Source organism: Nymphalis io, chromosome 19 (genome assembly GCF_905147045.1).
Source record: "Nymphalis io chromosome 19, ilAglIoxx1.1, whole genome shotgun sequence".
Lineage (NCBI taxonomy): Eukaryota > Metazoa > Arthropoda > Insecta > Lepidoptera > Nymphalidae > Nymphalis > Nymphalis io.
The window spans coordinates 7,980,213-8,006,634 of NC_065906.1; the positions used below are offsets into that span (position 1 = coordinate 7,980,213).

The 26,422-nt window shown below is 31.9% G+C and overlaps 3 protein-coding genes across 3 annotated transcripts; 2 read left to right on the top strand and 1 right to left on the bottom strand.

The window, feature by feature from the left end:
• The first annotated feature begins 1,549 nt into the window (after window positions 1-1,549).
• Window positions 1,550-10,487, top strand: LOC126776181 (sodium channel protein Nach-like). The gene is made up of 10 exons (XM_050498482.1): window positions 1,550-1,698; window positions 2,499-2,705; window positions 3,183-3,357; window positions 4,377-4,522; window positions 5,180-5,306; window positions 6,071-6,220; window positions 7,194-7,386; window positions 8,457-8,643; window positions 9,842-9,948; window positions 10,363-10,487. The coding sequence occupies exons 1-10, from the start codon at window positions 1,550-1,552 to the stop codon at window positions 10,485-10,487; spliced, it is 1,566 nt and encodes a 521-aa protein (XP_050354439.1).
• A 1,819-nt stretch (window positions 10,488-12,306) lies between these two features.
• LOC126775982 (NAD-dependent protein deacetylase sirtuin-2-like) lies at window positions 12,307-21,037 on the top strand. Its single transcript, XM_050498227.1, has 7 exons — window positions 12,307-12,502; window positions 12,577-12,810; window positions 12,893-13,099; window positions 13,553-13,702; window positions 15,147-15,339; window positions 15,631-15,817; window positions 16,199-21,037. Exons 1-7 carry the CDS (start codon window positions 12,388-12,390, stop codon window positions 16,337-16,339), a joined length of 1,227 nt encoding a protein of 408 aa, XP_050354184.1. The 5' UTR covers window positions 12,307-12,387; the 3' UTR covers window positions 16,340-21,037.
• An 816-nt stretch (window positions 21,038-21,853) lies between these two features.
• On the bottom strand, window positions 21,854-26,164 carry LOC126775997 (DNA repair protein RAD51 homolog 1). Its single transcript, XM_050498245.1, has 6 exons — window positions 25,917-26,164; window positions 25,646-25,845; window positions 25,040-25,187; window positions 24,536-24,744; window positions 23,934-24,063; window positions 21,854-23,799 (listed from the first exon to the last, which is right to left on the bottom strand). Exons 1-6 carry the CDS (start codon window positions 25,998-26,000, stop codon window positions 23,554-23,556), a joined length of 1,017 nt encoding a protein of 338 aa, XP_050354202.1. The 5' UTR covers window positions 26,001-26,164; the 3' UTR covers window positions 21,854-23,553.
• Between the last annotated feature and the right edge of the window lie 258 nt (window positions 26,165-26,422).

A 26,422-nucleotide genomic window follows, 5' to 3' on the forward strand; every position in this document is an offset into this window, starting at 1 on the left:
TAAATTAAGCTTTAGTAATTTAATTAAAAATATTATTGCACTAATCAGTTAAGATACAAAGCAAAGTCTGCAAACAATATCTAGTCAAGTAAAATAATATTTCAATGTTAAACCAAACCATGGCGTGTACAATAATTATACGTCGATACAATTTTTAATGAGCATGTTGATCTAATGGCTGAAAGCAGGCGATTTAAACACTTAGAAATCCGTATCGATAAACATATTCAGATATATTTATGTATTAGACTTATAATTATTATCAACTTGTCCAAGTTCTCCTGTCAAGCCTCCTTTCCGCACCGAGTCGACTCCAGCCAAGTTTTTCAGCTCACAATTTATTTGAAGGTTGTCGTTCTCCCTTCTATATCTATATTCATTCGTAAATTTCTTTAGTTATTTATATTAAACTGTTTTATAACTTATTACACAATATTCTTAATCCTTAAATTAGTAAAGCAGCATATCGATTTTAATTCGTAATTGAATCAATCATTATCAGAGAATGAAACACTTTTATCAAACAATGAGACATTTACTTTATAATAGAGTAATAATTAACCCTTTCTTACGTCCCTCGTGTGGGACCTCCACAAATGAAAGACCCCTGAACTGTTAAAGGGTTAAACTTCAATAGCTTTAGAATTTTTTAATGCAACTTAATTTGCAGCAGTATTTAAGTTTTGTTATTTATATTATTCAATCAAGTTGAATATCCTGTTCATAAGTATTTCAATTATTATTAATACTACTGTAAACATATATAATAGTGTATCACTCAGTAATTGTTGATTGTGTTATTTATATTGAAAGAAGCATCCTAAAAGCCACATCAAATACGCCATGGTTTATAAGAATCCATGCATGTCACATTAAAAGTAAACACTGTGCAGGAGGAAATTAAGTCTATTGCTGCACGTTATAAAGACTGGAGAAGCATCCAAATCCCCTGGCAGTTGTACTAACCAGGCCTAAGCATGCGCGAAGACCTAAAAGGCCTGCAATAATAGACCTATCAAGCTAGACATTGCCATAGTCTAGCACAAATGAAAAGAATTCTTAATGAAGAAATTACTATGCAAAACCAGACTTGCCTCACAGCTGGTAGCTCATAGTTGACTGACTGATTGCAGATCAAATAAGAAAACATAAAAATAAAATAAAAATAGTTGCCCAAGATAATTGTACAGAACCCTGAATACATTAATTCCCTATCACTTACGAAAGTATATAGTAACGTGTGACACGATCCTGATATTGTTTTGGTGTTAGAGATAATTCTGTTCCGTTCTATAAAACAAGCGACATTAAATAAATGTTAAAATTTTAATTATTACATATATAGTAACACAAACTTTCTCTGTGTGGCAAATCTCCCGCCCGAGTATCTCCTGTCGCCTGTATGACATCGTTATTAACGATAAGGCCTAACATCCAAGTTATTTTTCTATTTATCCATAAAGCGTGTCATTTTAATAATCGAGTGCAATAAAGTTTTTAAATATCTATGATGAAAAGAAAAAATACAATGTGGTGGCGCGACTACAGAATGAGGCTTTATAGGCCGAGAGCGAGGAACATGAGCCTAGAATTAATTTTGAGAAGAATTACTAGGAAGACGTGCAAGGAATATGCTATGAACTGCTCTCTTGCTGGTGTTACTAAAATATTCGATTCGAAAATAGGCTACAAGGAAAGGTAAAGGCGTAAAGTAAAAATTTGCCTGTAAATATTCCACTTCTGGATTTAGGCCTCTCGTTTGGAGGAGAATTAGACAATCATGCATGGTTTTCTCATTATGCTCACCTTAACACCCAAAATATAAGCACCAGATAGATTATAAACACAAATTAAGTACATGAAAATAACTAATTCACGTGTTTTAACCACTCGGCCATCTTGTTTCAACCAACTTATTGCGTGAAATTTGCCATAGTTCACGTGGCTCTGAAAAGTATGTGTTATTTTATAATAATAATATTACGTTACTGCCCTGTTGGTCTAATGGCTACATGTAAAGTCGCAGACCCGGTAGTCCTGGGTTCAAATCCCAGGTCGGGCCAATAAAAAGTTATTGAGTTTTTCTGTAGCAGTCCTTAATATGAAAGTTGGAAGTATGTACACTCCCGTGCCTCGAAAAGCACACATAAAGCCGTTGTCCTCCGCCTGAACTCTTTCCGGTCGTGTCGAATGCCGTCCCATTGGATTATGAGTGTTAGGGATTACAGAGTGCACTTGTTGGCGCACACACTTGTGCACTTATATCTCCTGCGTAGTTGGCTAATCTCTCTTGAGATTGGCCGCCGTGGCTGACAACGGTCTGGAGGACGTTATCATTATTATTACTTTACTAATTATAATTAATGTAGAGAATTTTAAGGAATGGTCTAAGATTAATACTTTCCAGCTCTATTATTGTCAAAGTGCAAGTCAAATAAATGTTTTTTTTTTTAATTCAACGTGGAAGCATAATACTATCATTTAGTTTTTTATTTCAGGCTGGTCCGAATAGCCCTGTTCTGTGTGATGTTTGGAAGCATATTCTACTTCCTCCAGTACCTCTGGTTTGACAATCTCGCTAAACCTCTTATTGTTACCATGGAATCAACGACGTATCCTATATCGAATGTAGAATTTCCCGCAATCAGTCTTTGCAACTTCAACAGAATAAGCAAGAAAGCACTTCAAAGATATGTAAAAACAAAGTAGGTGCAGTTTTTTTATAATAATATGTTTACATAAAGGCATAGGTTTACATTTCATAAAGCTTAATTTATTATATTATAGTTTATCTGTGACGTAACTTATGACTTGTGCTAATAAATAGGAATTGGTTTGAAAAACTCTTCAATAGATTGTAAACCTCTTTAATATAGACTCATTTGGTTTATTTTGACAATTCATATTTTATTATAAAAATATAATTTAAATTATTTCTTTCTAACAGCGTGGATAAAGGCATCAACTTACTAACAAACGAATAGCTTATTGAATTCGTTTCAACCACATCGAACAGAAAACATTCCAATGAAAGCTTCATTCAAATCTACTTAGATGATGTATCATAGATTAATTATATGTTATCTGTGATACACGTAATTTATTATTAGATACAGATTAACATATACATAATTATAATATTCAGTCTTAAGCTTGAATATACATTTTTATTTATTTTAAAGTTACAGGAAACTGGCACCGAACAATGAATCCATAGAACAAGTGGAATGGTTCTGCAAGCAGCTCGGACGACTATTGGACTACTCGTATAATAAATCTATACAAGTCCACCCTATACTATTTTCCTTCGTCAAACACCTTGGCGATAGTCATAACATCATTAAATTGATGCAAGAGGTTTGATTATATTCTAACTAATAGCTCGTTTCCAAAAGGCTTATCAGCAGTACGCTATTTTAATGACAGCATTCTTTAAATGTTATAATTATAAGATTCAATATCGCATATCAATTTCTTACATTTCGAACGATCGTGTTTTGCGGTAAGTTTCGAGTTTGTTCTTATAGAACTCTAGAGATTGACAATACCTTAAAATAAAATCAAAATAGTTAATATTATATAATATCATATTAAAATGTTATAATAAATCAATTCATCATTTCATATATGTGTGTTCCTTGTATAAACGTTTCTTATGTCTCATTATCTTGGGCTAGCTTCATTTATCAGTTTTTCTACCGCCAAGCAATACCGGGAGTATTTCGGTTTGCACTATAAATCTTGGTATATTAATCAGTGTCATTAAACCAAATATGTTCGTAAAATGAAAATGAATTGCATTCGAGTTACTGCGTAAGAGATAACTGCGGTAATTTTAAAGCAGAGATTAATAAGTCTGGATCGATGATGCAGAAATAGCCTCCAGCTTAATACGATGCTTTAGAATGAAATTTTATAAACAATGGCTCATTGGCAAGATCGTGGTTACGAGGTAGAAATATTGACAAGTTCCAATTAAAGATTTATTGTTATAAACCTTTGAAATATTATTTTGCGATCCGCCCTAGGCTAAAAAGTGTTTACTAGTGTGAGAATATATCGTTCAATTAATATAATGTATTCAAATGAATTGTAATGTAAATGTTGCCTAAGGTGGCATAGAGATGGTATGTTTATATCATTTTAAGTTTCATTTGTATGTTTCCAAACTACGAATGATGCAATGCTACTGTGCCCAGGATCTGATTGAATGAGAGTAGAGTTATAGTTTTAAATGTAGAAAAAGTGTTTTTAGCATTTAGCAAGTGCTTGGAGCCTTATCGAAATCACTAGACAATTACTCCGAATTTTAAATGAAGCACCAAAATCTGATTATTCGCAAGTACAATAAAATTGTTTCAAACTCATTGTTTCAGCTGTCACCTCCGTGTGAAGAATTATTAATACGGTGTTCGTGGTCCGGTGATATAATTGATTGTAAAAAAATATTTTTCGTTCATCGTACTGTTAGAGGACATTGCTGCACTTTTAACCTGGTTCTAGGTCTGGACGCGACTGACAGGTTCGTTAAAATTTAAATATTATTATTTTTTTATAACTATCAACAAATGCATATTAGTTATATTACAGTTTCGAAGATTTTAGTTGAATTTGACATTTTAATAATGATTCATGGGTCGGCACGGTAGTATTCGCAAGCGATCCCGTGACGTCCCCCGACAAGACGGAGTGGGTACCGCTGGTTTTTTAGTGGGTATTCATGCGCCTTTAGCGCCGGCGAGTCCCACATAATCCCCCCCCCCCACCTCATGTGGGGGAAACACATAAATGTGTTTTTTCAGCGAGGAAAAAAAAATGATTCATGGGTATATAATAGAATTTTGCATGGCAAACCATGATGAAGGTCTTGAAGGAAACACAAATTGACATTGATAAATGATTTATTTAGAACATGAAAATTGTATATATTATATATAAACAATGTCCTTAATTGCGTTACAAGTTTTTAATTACGTTTATTTTAAACTTTACTATGATTAAGATTTTTGAATTTAATTCTGTTTTTAACGCAAAGTCACACTGGTGAGCAGCCCAATTACCTAGCCTTATTGGGACTAAAATTTAATGATATATTCATATTTTTGGCTTATGGTCATCAAGGACAGCGGCATGCCTTAACTGTCTAGAATTCTTATTCAAGGTGACTTATTTTGTATAGGTTCGACAATTCCATTTACACAGTTAAAAGGCAACACGAACCTGGAAAATTGAATGGACTCAACGTTATACTAGACACAATGGTAGAGGACTATACGTATACCCTCTATAACATGGTTGGATTTGAGGTGAGTTACATATAAAAAAAAACTTGTAACCTGGTATATACATTGACGAAATATCTGAACTCTCATTGGTCGCCTTCTACGTCATCGCCTCTTACCAACTAATAACTATTCAGATTAAGGTGTGAATATATATTTTTAAAGTGAGCTCATTAGAGTTTAAATAATTTTTATCGATAATCGTTATCGAAAAAATATTTAAATTAAATTAAAGCACATTGTATTGGGTCTTTGCTTCATAAAAAAAATTGAAAACCATTTACAAGTAACAGAAATAAATAAGCAAAGAAACCTCTGTTTATATAATTATTCGCTTTTTGCACCTAAGCTATCTATCTATCACAAGATTTTTTTACTGACATCGACATTATTATTAAATAATAAAACACCAAAGCAACTTTGGCTTACTTTTGCTTTGCAATATATATTTTAACGATTTTTTATGCCCTAATAATTCACACTCATTCACATTCACACTCATTCACTTTGAATTATCATTCATTTGAAATTTTATAAGATTAATTATTGAACATATACTACCTACCGTTACTTACTAGCTACCGGCGGTATAGAATGACAAATTGACAATAAAAATTATCGACGTTTACAGAGGTTCTTCGCCAGAAACTCAATCATACAAAAGATACAAGTAATAAATTAATTTTTATATGAAAATGAGTACTAATTCTAAGAATCATATGTTTGTCCTTATAATTTTTATATTTTTATTAGAGAAAATGCCTTCAACAAAATACATTTAATTGCAGGTGCTAATATTCGATCCGACCCATTTCGCGGACCCCACTGGGGGTCGCGTCACACAGCGCATAGCTCAACCCGATCAGGCCGTATTTTTCGAAATACGCTCTATAAAACAGATTGCAACTGAGGAAGTCCGAAAATATCCTGAAAAAACGGTCAATCGTTTTTTTATACAGCATCTTCTTATGATGATGTCCTCCTGGCCGATTTCGGCCACAGCAACAAGTCTTAAGAAAGTGTCATTACGCTGCCTCAATCACTCTTCAAGCTAAACAAAACAATATTGTGAATTGCTATTTAGCGATAGAATATTCGATGAGTGTGTGGTACCGGCCCGTCTGTGGGTAGACGGGCTTGCACAAAGCCCGTCCAAGAAAATAAAATATGTTTTATTTATAGTAAATATTTCAAATAAAAAATGGCAATAGAATTGTCTTTATTTATAGTAAAACTGACGAGGAATACTTCAACGAATTTTTTTTTATAAAAAATCATGCAGACAGTATCCCTGACGTCTGTGTGCTAATTAGCAGGCAGACAATTATTTAACGTATTATTTTTCGATGACTTGCGACTTCATACTAGGTACTTAGCACGACTCATCGTGGCTTCTTCTGGAAAATATTTTTTTTTTAAATGTTCGCTTTCGTTCGTTCGTTCGAAGCGCAAGTGTTCTAGTGAAAGACAGATTAATCTGTTATGCGTTTAAACGGGTCAAAAAGTCGAATTAACAGATTAAAGTCCAAGAGCCGAGATGGCCTAGAGGAAAGAACGCGTAAATCATAACCGATGATCGTGGATTCAAACCCGGGCAAGCACCACTGAATTTTCATGTGCTTAATTTGTGTTTATAATTCATTTCATGCTTGACGGTGAAGGAAAACATTGTGAAGAAACCTGCATGCAAACTTTCTCCTCATATAAAGAGAGGTGGCCTTAGCCCAGCAGTAGGACATTCACAGGCTGTTACTTACTTACAAAAGTCAGAAAGTACAGGAGGACAGCAGCACTTTAAAAAAAATACGTCATTTGTATGTACATATCTTTAAGTTGTAATTACTATTTAATTTAATAGATGTATATACATAGACAATAGACAAAGACACCAATTTTATTTCTATTTTTCAGAGAAAATGTCTATTTCGCAACGAAAGGAAGGACCAATACAACGACTTGTACTCATATAGCTCCTGTATAGTTAAATGTCGTATTAGAACAATTCAATCCCTTTGTAAATGCACGCCTTACTTCTTTCCAACGAAACGGAGCGTCCATCCGATTTGCACATTGGATGACCTCAGATGCTTAAATAAATATAAAGGTATTCTTTTTCTCAATTTACCATGGTTCTACACTTATTTTTATTTGACCTAAACTATATATTTAAATGTTAGGTTTAATTGATAAGTAAAATATTCTGATATCTTTCTATTATCTTTATTTATATATTAAAATAATATTCCAAGTTTATTTTTAATAAATTATACGAACGATATATATGGAATAAGTACTTAAGTCACGGCCAAAGAGCTTCTTTAGTAGTTTAAGTAGAAACTTACAGCAGAACGAACGTGAAATGTCCGAAAGTGATAAGAGATTTAAATAATAATTATCAATAATATTTAAAACAGACACGCATCAAATAAGCGTATCACCGTACGTCGGATTTCAACATTCCACGAATAAGAAGAACGTTCTTTTCACAAAACTCTCTATTCTAAAGCAGGCATTTTAAAATTTAAAAAAAGAGTAGATGATATTTAAAAAATAATTACAATATACTTTATAGGCAATTGAAGTATTTGATATGAATGCAACGACTCCACATCCACTTGGAGACATAGCTTAATACATCGATTAATCAAAGAGATGTGATTTCAAATACAGTTCAACAGCTTGAATTTTTTAAACATAATATAATTTATAAAAAAATTAACTCACATTAAAACGATCGTCTTCTTAATCTCAATTTAAGTTCCACAAACCTTTGAAGCGTTGATGCTTGAAAGCAAGAAAAATGAAAGAGCAAAATCACATATGTATTGTCAAGGCCATCCAATGTAACGAAATCTCGGTGCTCCTTTTTCATCAGATTTTAGCCTTAAGCTTTCAATCCTTATACCAAGTACCTGAATGATCTAAAATTATTCTTGTGTATCAATTGCAACCATTAAAATTTACCACCGCCTTTACAATTTAACCTGAAATCTTTATAAAACAATAAACGAACGCTTCAAATTAAAACTATTTAACACTGCGATTTTTTATTCAGACTGCAAGGTTTTTAGGCGGCATCATACGAGGAATGCATATGCTAGTAGCATCATAGTTTATTGTAATAGGTACTTATGATCCACATTTTTAATATATCATATAATTATTTTTTTTTAGAAAAACTTTTATACCTGTACCCGAAGGACGCTGTCAGTACTGAAGGTCTTGAAGCGGAAATCCAGGACGCTCTCTACTGTGACGAATGCCTACCGGACTGTGAACTGACCCAGCACTATACGAAGCAATCTAAGATACCTCTTTCTTTTGTAGCTAATAGAAATAAGGAATTCACTAATTATTTCTTGTAAGTTTCTTTCATATAAAATAATTTGACAATGAAAATATTGGAAATTTATATTACTTAGTTAAATATTTGTTACGATTTTTTTTTAAATATTTATTTTCTGCCTACGTAAATTGTGCTATATAAAAAAAAACATATTTGAACAGTAAGCTGTTACTTGTGCACTTTAGCTTATTCTATTTTTCAAAATTAAAAAATATTTAAAAATATATCGAGACAACCAAAATAAATCAAACAATACATGAATGATACGTTAGCTTTCCGCTCAAAACTCATAACGTCGTATAATGGTTACAATACGTTCCCAAATCTATTCTTAACAAAAATAAATATCAGTTAAATCACAACTGGGAGCCAATTCTACTAATTTAAAACGATTACGATTCCGATTCGAATACACGATGCGATAAAGTTGTTAGTAGAATTAGAACTCAGCTTGAGCACGTCTATACGCGCTAGCTAAGTAGCTAACCACAATGGCCACAAACGAATCGCTTATCAAGTCTTGCGACATTCTTATTTCTTATGCAGAAAAAGGATTCCCCTCTTCAGCTACGGAAAGTCCCTTGTAGCGTAAAGTTCGATAAACTATAAAAACCAACTTCATCAAATCCAAAACTTTTCGACGATCCGGTTGGCGTGGTTGGTGGAAGCTTGCCTTTCACGCCGAAGGTTGAGGGTTCGGTTCCCACCAAGGACAGATATTTGTGTGCATGAACATGTCTGTTTGTCCTGAGTCTGGGTGTAATTATCTATATAAGTATGTATTTACAAAAGAAAAATAGTATATGTAGTAGGTACATCAGTTGTCTGGTTTCCATAGTACAACCTCTGTACAAGCTTAATTTGGGATCAGATGGCCGTGTGTGAAAAATGTCCCAGGATATTATAAAAAAAACTGCTGTTATAGTTAAAACGTTTAAAGTATTGTATTTTTCACATATAAATAATATTTTAACAACATTTTTAATAATTAAAAATACGAAATGTTTGTCTAAAATATTCTTAAAAACGGATACGTTGTTTGTCTTGATGAATCTGACTATGTTATATTTCTGTCATACGTATGACATGCGAAAGACGAAGCCACAGCCTTTTTCAATTAATCACCGCCTGAAAACAGTTATAGGTAAAGTCGAATATTATTACTTTTTTAATCAATTTATTGCTTAATTTTATTGACTTACCGTTTTTTCAGAGATGACTTAAATATGACGAGTAAAACATTGCTTTGTATTTATCAAGCGACAACTCATAGCGTTTTGAATCGGCTGGATATAATTTTTTACTGGTTCGAGCTCGTTAGTAAGTAACATTTATCCATACGTAGTTTGTATAAATAACATTAATATGTAGTGTACATTAGCCTTAGTGTCCTGTAATTCTGCTTTCAAATTCCGGATCACGCCAATAAACAAAAATTCTTAATAAGCAAAACCAAATAGGGCAATATGCAAATATAACAATCTTTTCAATTATCAGACTGGAAAAAAAAGTTACCAAAGGTCTTTTTCGATCTTACTTTAGATCAAAGTCACATAATATTTGTTTTTTTTTTTCCTCACTTAATCTGCCATAATGAAATTTTAAAGGCGAGTGAATATTGGGCGCTACGTTATACCAAAGACATAAAGTGCATGCCATTATTAACTTCACTGCAATTTCAAAGGATCATCTAACCTCAACTTTAGTAATTTATATGATATATTAATTTTGCAGGTAATGTCGGTGGTTTTTGCGGCATACTCGTTGGATTTTCAACAATTAGTATCATTGAACTCGTGTATTTCTTTGTGTTTCGATTTTCTTATAATGTTTACTATTTTTACAAAAATAATTACTGATTAAATAAATAGATATAAAATGTTTGTAAGTAATTTTTTATTTCAATAACTGAAAACAATCTTGTTATATTAAAATACACCTACAAACTAAAAGTAAATATCTTTTCATGAAAAATGTGTAATGCGTTTCATGTAATAAAATAAATATTAGGTCCTTACATATGAAATTAGCGTTTTATCGTACTGACACTTTGATTTGAAATATCTCCTCTTTGGTTAAGAATTCCAAATTAAAATTTATAAATCCATTCAGCTGGTACATTTGAGTTTTGAAAACAGTAATTCATTTGTTTTTTCCTCATTATTTTTTTCTTTGGCGTCGCTTATTACCGCACAATTGAAAACATGAAATATCGGTATATTTACGAGTACGAGTTCTACCGTGGCACCAGTGTTGCAGAAACATCTCGAAAAAACAGTTTCGGAAAAGAAAGCATGGTACGTTTTTGGTTTCAACGTTTTCGTTCTCGAAATTTCGAGCTTCAGAACGAACCCCGTGGACGGCCGGAGACCAAAGTGGAAAATAAAGAATTAAAGGCTATTTTGGAAGCGGATCCATCACAAAGCACTTCACAGATAGCTGCAGGGTTTGGGGTAAGTGATAAAACAGTAGTAATCCAATTGAAGCAAATCGGGAAAGTAAAAAAACTTGAACGAGATTCACTCAATTCATGAGGTACCCTCATGAATTGAGTGAATCGAACATGCAAACACGCGTCGATTGCTGTGTTACTTTGCTCAACCGACACAATAATGAAGGGATTTTAAATCGAATCATTACTTGTGATGAATACTGTACGATAATCGGAAGCGCTCGTCGCAATGACTGAACCCTGGAGACCAAGCCAAATCCTGCCCTAAACGAAAATTGAGTCAGAAAAAGTTACCTGTGAATGTTTGGTGGCCTAGCGCCGGTGTCGTTCACTACAGCTTTCTAAAATCTGGCCAAACCATTACGGCAGATATCTATTGTCAGCAACTGCAAACCATGAAGGAAGAACTAGCTGCTAAACAACCGAGATTGGTCAATCGCTCTAGGCCACTGCTGCTTTACGACAACGCAAGACCACACACTGCACAACAAACAACCACTAAGTTAGATGAGCTACAATTGGAATGTCTGCGACATCCACCGTACTCCCCGGACCTTGCTCCAACAGATTATCATTTTTTTCCGGAATTTGGATAACTTCTTACAAGGAAATAAATTCTACTCCGATGCGGCAGTCCAAAACGACTTCAAAAAGTTTATTGATTCTCGCCCCCATGGTTTTTTTAGTAAAGGGATCAATGAACTACCTATGAGACTGCAAAAGTGTATAGATAACAACGGTGCATACATTGATTAATTAAATATATTTTACAAAAAAAAAGAAGACTTTATATTCCTCTAGCACAAAACGCCAATTTCATATGTAAGGACCTAATATATATATATATATATATATATCATCAACGTATGTGATACACGTTCGATAAAACTCCGCAAACGGAATGCACAGATAAATCGCAACGACATATCATTGCCGTGTGTAGCCGCCATTAGAAAGAGTAAACTATTATATTTTGCCGGTATCTCACGGCGAACATATAATAATTAAAAATTCATAGTATAATTTTTCTAAAATCTTAAAAATATGTTTATCGTACTTCTTAAATGTATTTTATGTTTAATGGCCTGTTGGAAGCATTTATAGGGCTAGCTAAGATTCTCAATTTTATATTGTTAAATATAAATGTTATATGTTATATTATGATAATTGTACATATGAGTCTTACAATTTGTATATACTTATATAAATAACGAAAACACTGTTGCGTATATTGTACTTTATAAAATTACATAAGGCGGAAACCGCACTCGTTAAATATTCTGTTTACCGCATAGCTATTTTCAAGAATGCGCATCATTTATCTGTCAAAACGACCGTGTCGATTTTGGACAAAGGTTTGGAGTCGCAATATCTGTTTTTCCCGTAAAATGTCTGCAAATTCACCTCCCGGAAAAAGTGACGGTGAGTTTGCGATAATTTTATCATTGAAACGTGTGTAAAGAAGATTAATATGTAATATAATAATATTATTATAGATGATGGCACTCTGGACGGAGCCGTCCCGCCAATACCGATACCGATTCGAGACTTGGAAGTAGATTCAATTCGTAGATTTTTAGCTTCGAAGCTCGGTTTCTATGAACCCCCAGATCTTTCCGACTCAATTGACAAGGTTTTAGATGAAGTAACTCTTGATGGCGTTGCAAAATGGATAAAAAACGTAAGATGCCGAAATATTATAACTTTAGCTGGAGCTGGAATATCAACATGTAAGTGATTGTTTCTTAATTCGAATATTTTCTAAAATATAGACATCTAATACATATTGTTAATTTTTTTTTCACATTACAGCTGCCGGTATACCTGATTTTCGAAGTCCACACACAGGATTGTATCACAATTTGCAGAAATATAACTTACCTGAGCCACAGGCCATTTTTGAAATTAACTTTTTTCGACAAAACCCAAAGCCATTCTTTACATTGGCTAAAGAACTGTTTCCTGGAAAATTCAAACCAACAATATCTCATTATTTCATAAGACTTTTACATGAAAAAGGTATGTTTAAAATCTTATATATTAAACTTTTATAATGAAATAATTATTTTGTAGTTAGATATAATATAAGTTTTTTTTCTATAACTAAGCTAATTTTTTACTAATTGTATACTGGTGGTAGGGCTTTGTGCAAGCTCGTCTGGGTAGGTACCACCCACTCATCAGATATTCTACCGCAAAACAGCAATACTTGGTATTGTTGTGTTCCGGTTTGAAGGGTGAGTGAGCCAGTGTAATTACAGGCACAAGGGACATAAAATCTTAGTTCCCAAGGTTGGTGGCGCATTGGATATGTAAGCGATGGTTGACATTTCTTACAATGCTAATGTCTAAGAGCGTTGGTGACCACTTACCATCAGGTGGCCCATATGCTCGTCCGCCTTCCTATACAATAAAAAAAAAAAAAAAAAATAATTTAACTACAAGAAGATATTCTACAATCTTTTTTGACAGGTCTTCTACTCCGCCACTATACACAAAACATTGATACACTAGAGAGAGGGGCTGGTCTACCCGAGGATAAAATAGTCGAGGCACATGGCACTTTCTATACATCACATTGCTTGGAATGTCGTAAAGAATATTCTTTACAATTTATCAAGGGTATGTACATATCATAATTTTACAATATTATTTATTAATTTTTGTATGGAGAAGTGGCAATTCTAATGAGAGCAAGCTCATATAGCTTCATCAATCTGACATCACAATATTACTTCAATTTTAGCAAATCAAACAACATAAAAAAAACTGGCTTATACCACTCAATAAAGCCAATCAGATATACTTAATATTATTGTACTTGTTATTTTGTTCCTACACATTACATCTTAGTGCACAAGGTTGGTAGTGCCCACTTACCATTAGGTGGCACATTTGCCCCTCTACGTACATATGAGCCGGTTGGCGTGGTTGGTAGATACTTGCCTTTCACACTGAAGGTTGTGTGTTCGATTCCCACCCAGGACTCATTTGTGTGCTTGAACATGTCTGTTTGTCCTGAGTCTGGGTGTAATTATCTATATAAGTATGTATTTACAAAAGAAAAGTAGTAAATATAGTATACCAGTTGTCTGGTTTCCATAGCACAAGCTTTGTACAAGCTTAATTTGGGATCAGATGGCCATGTGTGAAAAATGTCCCAGGATATTATTATATTTAAAGTTATTTTATTTTATAAAGCGAAATTGAATATCAGTCCAGTCAAAATAGACATTTTACTTAACTAAAATTCTCATCGAGCTGAAAATTGGCAGAGACGCTAAATATATCATCATAAATAAAATAAAATCGCTAATCGCTAACATTAGCGAGATCTTCCAATCCTTCACACACAGTATTCATCGTATGCATGCCATAAATCAAAACCATAAACAAAAAGCAATAGTTACTTATTTTTCATTTATATTGAACGTCCAATGACATGTAGAAGCTGCATTTTAGTCCATATTTTGTAAAATATGAATTTTCTAATAATTAAAACCACGATATCTAAAGAATGGTGAGTCGTAAGGGAAAAGTGACTGGACCATTTTTGTAGAGAATTGTATGATCTACAACTTTTGTTTGACCTATTTTCTCGATAAAACTTACCGTTTTCGAGAATAATGTAAAAAATCTTAATTTTGTATGTTTGACCTTGATAAAAATTTTTTGCAGAAGTAGGATCGAAGGGGATTTTTGACATTTTATTTTTGATGATGTATTTAGCGTCTCTGCCAATTTTCAGCTCTATGCGAATTTTGGCTAAGTTATGACTTATTTTTGCCTATTTTGACTGGACTATATATAATTTCTCTATATAACATGAAATCACTTACAAAAACTTTGAATTGAATAAGTTTTAAATATTAGTAAGATGATGCAACTAAATAATGTTTTCTATTCTCCTTATATACTAAATACAGTACAGACATTTTTTTCTATGCATCAATCAAATTTTTTATTTAAAATTATAAAATATCTTTATTTATTTAATAAATGATAAGCAGTAAATAGTATTGATTTTGATTTTATTAATTCATATTGTAACTTATATCACTTTCAGATATAATATTTGCAGACCAGATTCCGATATGCACTGAATGCCCTGGTATTGTAAAGCCAGATATTGTCTTTTTCGGCGAAAGTCTGCCGGAACGTTTTCAACACTGCTTGCAGGAAGATTTTCAAAAGTGTGACATGCTAATTATATTAGGTTCCTCTCTAGAAGTGCAGCCATTTGCATCATTGATTGACATGTAAGTGTGGATAAATTTTTTAATTATTATAAGACAGTATTATATGTGTACTTAAAATTTTATTTATATATTCAGTATTAGGGTGTGTCTTGTTTTCGTTACCTATTAAAGCTGCAAATATTTTGATTAGCTATGTTTATATCTGCGTTAAGAATGATTGCTATAGCCGAATTTGTTTAATTGTCCTGTCCCTTACTAGGGATTTGTTTTTGTTAGGATAGAAATAGAAATAAAATATTTTGTCAGGAGTTATTTGGTCCATTTTCTTAAATATTAATAAAAATATTCCAGGGTACCAGATTGTTGTCCAAGGCTCCTTATAAATCGTGAGAAGGCAGGTGTAAAGTCTCCTCTACTACGGCTTTGGGGACTTATGAGTGAAGGTCTACAGCTGGATGGAACCTCTATTCGAGATGTTGCAAGACTTGGTGACTGTGATGAGGGTTGTATGGAGCTAGCAGATAAGCTTGGATGGGGAGTGAGTACTTTGCTCTACGGTGCAATATTTATTCTATAACATACATTTTATGTTTATTTTCTATATATGTATATATATATATATATATGGAAATATATATATATATATATATATATATATATATATAAGTATTATTTAAACCTCTATAAAATGTCCAAGACAAAAATATTCTTGAAGATGAAGGAAAGAGAAACTTCCCCCCTAATATCAAAGTATGGCACAAATTTTTTAAGAGTGTTTCTCCATCAAGAAATGAAGATCTTACCCAAAATTCAAGTCTGTATTGTTTGATAATCCATCAGTCAGCATGTTAACTTACATATTAAATATTTGATGCTATATAATGTTTGTATTTTACAATATATATTTCATTAACCGCAGGATGAGCTTAGAGCACTGGTTGCTAGGGAACATGAACGTCTGGATCGTGAAGGAAACTTGGCAAAACCTCATGCTCCTGTACCCGTTGCTAATGAAGCTATTGCTGAACACCACACTGTGCCTACTGAGCCTAAGCTCTGAACATATTAATGGTTAGACACTCGCTACTGCATTATTTAGGCAATAAATTTATAATTATATTCCAATATAGTGTTGTCACAATAGAAAATCGTTTTTTGTTAAAAAAACTTTTTTGAACTTTATTTATTATGTTAATTGTGTCCCTTGTCAAAAACTTATCTACTCTAGTTTATATTTGTGGCAACTCTATATTAAAATGTATAATACCTAAAGATTTATAAGCAATTCCATTAAATAAGCTTCCAAATATCTTTAAAATTTCTATAACAATTTTCAGTGATAGTATATAGTCTATTCAGGTAACAGGAGGAGTAAAGATAAACAAACCTCGAATATACTCCATGCGATTATATATGTTATATATCATGCTATGATATTCCATGCGATTTGCAGATAACTTTGCTATATATTGTACTACAAGAAAAACTAAATAAATATGCCTTTATTTATAATTAAATTATATTATAACACAATTTCTCTTAACTACGTAAAACTTTAATTTTACATCCAAACTTCGCCATTATTGGCGAATTATTAAATTAAATTAAAGAATGAATTTATTATTTTTATTTATGACGTTTTTTTTTTTTGAAATGACATAAATAACTTTGATTAAATGCACCTCGGCTATAGAGGTTTATAAAATGAGTAAAGAAGTAATAAATTTTATTAAGAATTAAGCATATTTGATTTTTATCTATACTGCATGAAATGTTTATAGCGTAATACATATGTCTATTATTTTACGCGGCACGCGCCAGTAAGCTTTCAGCCGGAATGATTTTTTTCTGACATCAAATTTCAGCCAATTTAAACAAAACCTTATTGAATTATAAACCTAACGCTTCCTCGCTTCGTCGTTCGTTAGTTTTTTGTTTATCGCGTTCAGACAAACAGACTGACAAACGGAACGGGACTTTGTTTTATAATATGTAGTGATGTTACTGATATTTTTGAATATATCTCCTAATTCATTTATAAAATGATATAATCGCGAAAAATAGTACTGTACGGCTTAAAATTAAAAATTTATAAAAAAAAAATCTTTTTTTAAACAGCAACACTGTTCACAAATAGGGTGGGGGTGTGTCAATTCAAAATCAAAGTTTATTTAATTTTTCTCCTCCATTGATTACTATAGACAATATAGACTATAGGTGCCTAGTTCTAATTTAATTAATTTATTTTTTTAATTAAGGAGTTTATATATTTATTTTCGTAATTCTTAATGTCCTATAGACAAACTATACATTGATTACCGTTAAGAAATTGAATTAGTCAATTAAAAACAAACTTTGTGCTCTTAGTGTTGTTGTTAATGGATAAATGTAAGCGCTGTTATAAAGTTGTAAGCATAAGCAAATGTTATTAAGAATCTACTTTGAGACTTTATTCTGATGAAATATTAAACAGTGTTCAATTTACAATTTATTGGTAATTATCAGTTGGTAATTCATGTATATAAATATGGTTACTGTCTTATAAATCTTTTAGGTTAGATTCATTGTTTATTCAAACTTTTAAATCTACAGAAATGTGTTATCTCTGCCTTTGGTTTATCTTCCTTTTATTTTGATTGAGCTTAGTAATTTGAAGCACCCACATGTTTATATTTCTAGGCAGATTAGGTTTTATTATGCACTACTGAAATTGTGTTTTCCTATAAATTAAATGCTTTGTTTACAATTTGTCTTCAGTTTATATATATTGATGCCGATTTTTACAGACACAATACCTTGGATAAATTCAGTAACAGTCTGTTAAGGTCCCACTGCTGGACTAAGGCCTCCTCTCCCTTTTTGGGGAGAGGGTTTGGAGCTTATTCCACCACGCTGCTCCAATGCGGGTTGGTGGAATACACATGTGGCAGAATGTTCGATGAAATTAGACACATGCAGGTTTCCTCACGATGTTTTCCTTCACCGAAAAGCACGAGATGAATTATAAACAGAAATTAAGCACATGAAAATTCAGAGGTGCTTGCCCGGGTTTGAACCTACTTTCATCGGTTAAGATTCACGCGTTCTTACCACTGGGCCATCTCGACTTTATAGATAAATTTATTATTACCACCACCAAAAGTGTTTGAGTTTAGTAGAACTGGTCAAAAAATTCAGTTGGAAGATTTGACATGTGATATTTATTTATTTAAAAAACCTTGTAAAACTTTTCAATTTAACTCTTCTGAAAGAGATAGTGACATTACTGTTGTAAATTGATTTAGGCATTGTGTACATAAGAATCAGCAGCATTATCTAGTCATAACATCTCCTAATAAAAATCAAATTAAAAACAAGAATATTGCATTATAAAAGAAATATTGAAACATTTTCATATACAGACATACATAAATATCTGATTTAAAGTTAGTCTATAGGATTATTGTATAGAATAAGTTTACATATGGCAATACATTTGACTTAATAATGTAGTTACTATAGAAAATATAGTCCATTTAAAATATGTTTTCTTACCATATTTTAAAATTGTCTCAGGGTCGCTAACTCTGAATATTAATCTGGACACTAAACTATCTTAATCTGCCAAATTACAACTTGCCTTGACCTTAAATCAGAACCTACCCAATGACTGGACTAAAAATATATTTTTTTTTTTATTTATAATTTCAGACTCTTCTTTTTTGACATGACATAAAAATACAATTATGAGCTATAAGCTAATACTAACTTTTTCAGACATAAATTAAATAAATATAACAATATCCCATACGTTACTTTGTTCCCTAATTTAATATTTAAATCTTACACATAATAATAAATAAAATTATACATTAAATACTTTGCTGTTCTTGATAAACTATATTATTTGTTTGAATGTATAGATTATTAGTAAGAAATATTTATATGTATACATCACAAGGTTTATTTACTATAAGCATAAACAAAAGTTTAAAAAGTAACTAAAAAACAGAAAGCATGTTTCAAAATTCTGTGTTCCATTTTCAATTGTCAATATTATACACTTGTTGAAATACAATTTATAATATTAATAAAAAATATTACATTTGTTAAACTAGAACATAACAGAATATGATATTGTTCTGTATTCTGCTTAATTTATCTTATAACTCCTATATGCTACGCGTAGTAGTATCTGTGTAGCTGTTATATTTAGAACAGCAGTAAAATCTACTTTTGACTGACAATTAAAAGTACTTTTTACATATATATATATATATATATATATATATATATATATATATATGTGTGTGTGTACTAATTCATTTGGGCTTATGTATATTCTATTCCAATCAAAGACAAAGAACAAACCTTAGATTTACATATTACATTCGATTCTATAAAAACTGCGATATGCTATATTATGTTATATACAATTATTTCTTTATAATACAACACTTATAATACAATTTAATTTTACTTCCAAAACGAGATTTTTTTCTCGAATCCAAAGTTAAAAAACATTATTCAAGATCTCTATATGCTACGCGTAGTAGTATCTGTGTAGCTGTTATATTTAGAACAGCAGTAAAATCTACTTTTGACTGACAATTAAAAGTACTTTTTACATATATATATATATATATACATATATATATATGGGTGTATACTAATTCATTTGGGCTTATGTATATTCTATTCCAATCAAAGACAAAGAACACACCTTAGATTTACATATTACATTCGATTCTATAAAAACTGCGATATGCTATATTATGTTATATACAATTATTTCTTTATAATACAACACTTATAATATTTAATTTTACTTCGAAAACGAGATTTTTTTCTCGAATCCAAAGTTAAAAAACATTATTCAAGATCTCGAAAAAATGGCATCCTATCAATTCAATGTGAAAATTGTTTGTTGTTATTTGTTTTTACTCATGAGGTTGGAATAAGATATATTGTATGAAGTAACATAGACCACACATTCTTGTTGTTCCCATTACTCACTGTGTACGCTTACAGTATAAACATAACTTCATCTAAATTGTAAATAAAGTTGATATGAATTAACCATGTGCGGTTTTGGCAAGTAAATAGCTCTATATGTATAAAAGCCTTTTAACTGCGTAAAGTTCATAAAATGTTGTATGTCATGATTATAAGACATTTGTAATATCTTTTTTTTTTAGTCATTATTTAATCGTGTATAACTGATGCAATTTTTAATACTCATTTAAATACCATAGATAGACAAATGAAAGAAATGCCTTGTGTAAACAATGTAGAATTTGTATATGAACTGTATAAGCAATAATTAATCTGTGTTAAATAATATGAAGAAATTGCTATTTTTTGGTATCTGTAACGAGTTATAGTGAAAAGATTATATAAAACTCCATTTTATGTAGAGCAGTTCTTAAGATAGCTTAGTGGCTTCCAAACTAGGGTACTGCCCATCCGGCCTGGTAGACTAGAGGGTACAAAAATTTGTGAAGTCTTGGCCCTTAAAATTATGTGGAAGAGTCAGCCCGACCCTTGCACTAAATAGCTTGTGCTAGAATAGATTATAATAATAAAAAAAAATGGTATTTAATGGGGTGTGAAATTATTTATTGTTTTATTAAATACAACTAATTAAAAAATCTTTTTGATTTAACTGTTCATTTGTAACTATAACTGAATATTTTTATTGTATCTGTATATATTTTATATTGTTTATTAAAATAAATTAGAAATGAAATGTAATTTACAATAAATTTGTTCCTTTTTACTTTTTTTAATGTATCCAATGTACTTATGACAAATCTTGTGTTTCATTTAATTTGTAGTTTATTTGCGAGTTGAAATAGTAATAAAACGCTATTTAAATATTTCATTCTTATTATTGACGATGGCAATAAAAATTTAAAACTGATATATTATATATAACATAACATAACAGAACTATTGACACATAAAATATATTTCTTGATTTGACATGCCAAGTATTTCAATCCACAACCAGGTTGTGGATGCAAAGAGGTCTGTTGGGCGGCCTATGCTCCGTTACAAAGATTGCGCTAAGCGTGATATGGTTGCGTTTAACATCCCTAGCAATCGATGGGAGGAACTGGCAGAGGACCGTGCCAAGTGGCGACGCCTTATTCACGAAGGTCAATCAAAGCATGACAATGACTGGTTTAAACTACTAAAAGAAAAACGCACTAGGCGTTATGAGCGGGCTTCAAACCCCCGCCCATCTGGGGGCGCATACACTTGTCGGAAGTGCGGCCGGAGGATCCTCTCTCGCATTGGTCTTTTCAATCATGAACGCAAGTGCCTTCGCGATGCCGCTTAAATCATCTGTCAAAGATGCAGAGGCCTATATATATAAATATATATATATATTTGGAATAATATATATAAATATATATATAATAATTATGGAATTAATATTTTAACTTATAATATAAATACGAATGCATTTTGCTTTGCCATTACTAGGTGGTGGGCTTTTTGAAAGCCCCTCTGGGTAGGTGCCACCCATTCACAACAAACAAAACAAAATGTTTAAAGACCTAAACAACAAAAAAAGGAAACAACAAACACCGTTTCATCGACGCTGTTAAATATAATGTGTTCCTATTTTTTGGCGAGATTGCTCAGTGGTTAGAACACGTTAATATTAAGTGAAGAATGCGGGTTTAAATATGGGCAAGCATCACTGTGTTTACATTTGTTTTATTTATAATTTTTCTCGTTTTCTGCAATAAAAAACATCGTGAGGAAACCTACAAGATACTATATAAATAATTCTACTACAAATGTAACCAACCCACATTGAAAGAGTGTGGTTGTTGGAGCCTTTGTAGCTTATGCTCAAAATCTTAAGTGGAGAGTTCTTAACCCCTGCAGTGGGATATTTAGTCTTAGTTAACTTTTAATATAACGAGAACATATTCAATAAATAATATATATTAAATTCATAGTTTTATTGCCATTTACAAAAATATCTTCACTGGTTTACCTTAAAATAACTTAAATTTACAATCTAATCTAATGTTTTTGTAATGACTATTACATAGAATAGGAAAAGATTGGTGAAAATGTAATAAAATATCACATAGAGCCCAATAAATATTTTACATTAAAATTTACTATTCATAAAATTTTCGGGTTTTCATAAAATTAAGATGATTTCGCAAAGGTGAAATTGATAATTTAACATTATATACATAGTATTGTTTTATACATTTATTCAGATCCAATAAATTTTACGTATGACATTGTTAGCATGACATGTTCATTATTCTTATATGTTAGTAAAGTATATAATGACAGAATTGGATATTTGTCGTAATTTTTTTTTTGACTTAATTTTAATCACTTATCTGTCGATAACTTTTTATTGACTTAAGTAACAATGTTTAGCTACCAAATGTGGTCACGTTGAATTATATGAAGTGTATTCATAAAAATATCCCCACTAATCCAGACACCGAATGACCTCATATTCATGATCTCTAAATCGTCGCCGCGTTTATCTGTTTGTCGAAATACGATAAACTCAATAACTACAAAACGGATTTTCATATTTTTCATTAATGAATGAGATTCTGAGGGTGCAGTTGTATATTCCATATTGTTTTTTGAAAATGAAGTGGAATATGATTCCTAAAAACGTCGGAAAATGTCATGCCAACTGGGAATTTTACTGGAGTGCGTCGAGTATACGAAGGAATTTATAAAATTATGTACTAAAATATAAACATTTCAATTCTACCCTTATTCTAGCCAGGAGGGGCACCTAGTATAGTATTAAACTTTGGCTGCTGACCCGGAGATCCTGAATTCAATTCCCAGGTCGGGCCAATAAAAAGATTTGGGTATTTCTATCAGAAAATTCTCAGTAGCAGCCCGGAGTCAGGAAGTTGGAAGTGTGTTCACTCCCGTGCCTCGGAAAGCACGTAAAGCCATTGGTCCTGCGCCTGAACTCTCTTGCCTGATGATTGATTACCGTCCCATCAGATTATGAGAGTTAGGGCATAGAGAGTGCACCTGCGTTTGCGCACACACTGGTGCACTATAATATCTCCTGCGTAGTTGGCTAATTTCTCTTAAGATTGGCCGCTGTGGCCGAAATCGGTTTAAATGACATTATTATTATTGTATTAAAAAGACAAAAGATCGATTATAATTTACACAGCAAATTCCATTTAAACTGGATGGAGTCCAGCCCCATCAAGCCCAGATTAATGGGACTCTACAGTATTTATATTCACAGACTTTATTTTTAGCTAGTATTGCCTATTCCTTAGCATCAGTGATGCCCTCAGTACTGATAGCGAACATGGCTTCAGTCTCTGGCAGACAGGGGCTGTCATATATCTTGCAGACTCGATTGTCTCCGCGTCCCTTGCGCAGGTACAGTCGCGTGGTGGACGCATGCGCAATTATGTGACCTCCGATTGGCTTCTTGGTGTCTGCATTGAAGACACCCACTGCATCCACTTGCGCTACTACTTGGTTTGTTATTATTACAGCTACTCCAAACTGTAATGATATATGATGATTTAAGTTGATCATTAAATTAATTTTATACACCTATATTTTAATGTAACATTTATAAATGAAAAAAGTGTAATATTCTATGCAACTTTACACAGATAGTAAATAAATAAACAAACCTCATCAGCAAGCCTTAGAAGCATTCTCATAAATCTCCCTAGATGAAGTTGTCTCGAGTTGAGCTCCCCTCTGCCCGAGTAGTCTGTTCTATACAAGGCCGTCGCACTGTCCACTATTAGCAAAGAATATCTGAAAATATTTTATAAAACTTTATAAATAATTTTCAATGCACTAAATTTCTGATGTGACTCTTTCAATAGTGAAATTATAATATCATGGCTTTGATAATGACATTGCAACATATACCAAACAAAAAGGATGAGTAAACACAAATAAATGTTATGGCATATGTATAGTGGTCTTAGGTAGAAGATGAAGTTGTTATAGGAACTCTTGAAGTAATATAGAATAGAATAAAATGAAGTGGATACGTAGTTAAGTGGAATAGTGTTGTATTATAAATAAAGATAAATCAAACAAAAACTGTTTTTAGTGCATAATATAGCAGTGGCATTAGCAAATCACATGGAATATGTAATTACAAGTTATTTTTACTCTTAATTTGATTGGAATCAGCTATCTGATACAAAAATTTGAACTGGTACTCTTTAAAATATATATAATAAAGCCAATTCAAATATAAGTATAAAAAAATACTTACCGAGATTCAGCCATCATCGCACAAGCTTGAACTAATAGTTGTGTTTGATGATCAGTATTATATGCTCGGGCATAGGCCACATTGTCAAGAACAGCGGCTCCTTCCATGCCATACCGCTGAGCTACTGCCAGTAAACGCTCTGGACGAAATGTTCCTTCTGTATCTATATACATACATTTTCCTTCACCTCCGGATTGTTCTATTGGCAACTGGAAAAGAAATAACATAAAATTCTTAAGAATTTCAAAAAAAAGAATTATAAGAACAAAGTTTATGATCATAAGGCAGTTGCAATATTGTTTTAAACCATAAAATAATATTGTAACTACAATGCTAACAACTTTTATGCAGGGATATTACAACCTTAAACATGTTTGCATGCCAATTGGCATTATAGATATTTTTCATTGTATGGTTGTTAACTGAACTTTACCAATGGAAAGTTGTGTTGGCTTTATATGTTTTGTAAAATTCATTAGATATTGAATATAACTTTATAAATACCTGGCATGTCACCGCAAGTGTATGACATAGCTGTGTTTTCCCTGTCCGAAACTCCCCAAATATTTCTGTGATTGATCCTGTTTCGATGCCACCACCCAGCAGCCTGTCCAATTCCTTAGATCCGGTTGTTAGTTGAATTATTTCAGCTCTATTTGTAAAAAGTAACATGAACAAGTTATATGTCTACAAATGGAAATAATAAAGTTGACAATCATTTATTAATATATAAGTTCTGCTTTACTGAGGGGAGGATATATATTAGATGTGATTTAATTGGATAATTCTCGCCCAATTCTAGTTTTTTTTTAAATTATTTTTTAAAACTCACAGATACAAAAATATAATTAAATTAATAAGTAGGTTTTATTTTAAATATTAAAACTTTTCTATTTTATTAAACATTTCAGGTTGGCTTTCTTATAGTTAGATATCTTGTAGAAGTTTAGGGAAACAAAGAGTTGTAGGTATATTGTACAGTTATGTCCCCTGATCACAGCAATACAACTCACTTCACTATAAACTATAAAAGTGCCAACATTTATATCATAAATTATTTTGTATTAACACACTTATAGTGTGCTACTCTTGCTACTGCCTTTGACTGACCTTTTTTGATGAAACTCTGTCGCTGTGGTGAATCCCATTGGTACCAATTTTGAAGCTTCCGTCAAAATTTTGTCAGCTTTCGCTTCGGAAATTCCTTTTATAGTTATAAGCCATTTCTTCGGAGCGTATGCTACCGATTCTACTGTATGATATCCCGCTTCTTCCAACTTTTTAATATCGCCTGATGTAATTCCATTTCCCTATAATACATAAATTATTTAGGCGATGAAGTAAAATAAAATAAAAATTAATTTAAAATTTTATTTTTCACCTCTAATTTACTAATCAACTGTGGTCCACACTCATCTAAATCTTCATCAATGGTTGCAGTAGTTGCTGATGCCGTAGCAGTCATCTCACTGTACTGATTTTATTTATTTTACTACATACACATGAATATGATTAAAAAATTCAGAGTATGACGTTATTAACGTTATAAATAAATTGTGCCCCAACAAAAAAATTGATTTGAAATCAACTTTAAGAACTTATTGTCAAAGTTATAGAATGTTTCCTTTTCCCTCCTTTCAAGAGTAGTAACAGATAACAAAATCAAAACATCTAGTATATTTTTCTAAAAAACCCGAATGAAATACATTATTACCTATACAAGTAGTAGTGCGAAAAAAGGGCTTGTAGATTGCATTAGAAGAAAGAGACTTTTTTATACTAGTTAATATTGAGAGGTAAAAATACCAAATATTCATATTCCGGGAGTCGCGATAGAGTTTTTTCTCAAAAACGGTGGAAAAGGGGAAAATATTTTTAGAAAGTTTA

Excerpts from the sequence above, each read along its gene's own strand:
- LOC126775982 (XM_050498227.1), top strand. The coding sequence starts at position 12,388 with ATGCGCATCATTTATCTGTCAAAACGACCGTGTCGATTTTGGACAAAG. Across the intron at positions 12,503-12,576 it reads ACCTCCCGGAAAAAGTGACG|ATGATGGCACTCTGGACGGA; the intron begins GTGAGTTTGCGA and ends ATATTATTATAG. Across the intron at positions 13,100-13,552 it reads AAGACTTTTACATGAAAAAG|GTCTTCTACTCCGCCACTAT; the intron begins GTATGTTTAAAA and ends CTTTTTTGACAG.
- LOC126776181 (XM_050498482.1), top strand. The coding sequence starts at position 1,550 with ATGAGGCTTTATAGGCCGAGAGCGAGGAACATGAGCCTAGAATTAATT. Across the intron at positions 6,221-7,193 it reads GAAAATATCCTGAAAAAACG|AGAAAATGTCTATTTCGCAA; the intron begins GTCAATCGTTTT and ends TCTATTTTTCAG. Across the intron at positions 8,644-9,841 it reads GAATTCACTAATTATTTCTT|AGATGACTTAAATATGACGA; the intron begins GTAAGTTTCTTT and ends CCGTTTTTTCAG.
- LOC126775997 (XM_050498245.1), bottom strand. The coding sequence starts at position 26,000 with ATGACTGCTACGGCATCAGCAACTACTGCAACCATTGATGAAGATTTA. Across the intron at positions 24,745-25,039 it reads CACTTGCGGTGACATGCCAG|TTGCCAATAGAACAATCCGG; the intron begins GTATTTATAAAG and ends TTTCTTTTCCAG. Across the intron at positions 23,800-23,933 it reads TTCTAAGGCTTGCTGATGAG|TTTGGAGTAGCTGTAATAAT; the intron begins GTTTGTTTATTT and ends ATATCATTACAG.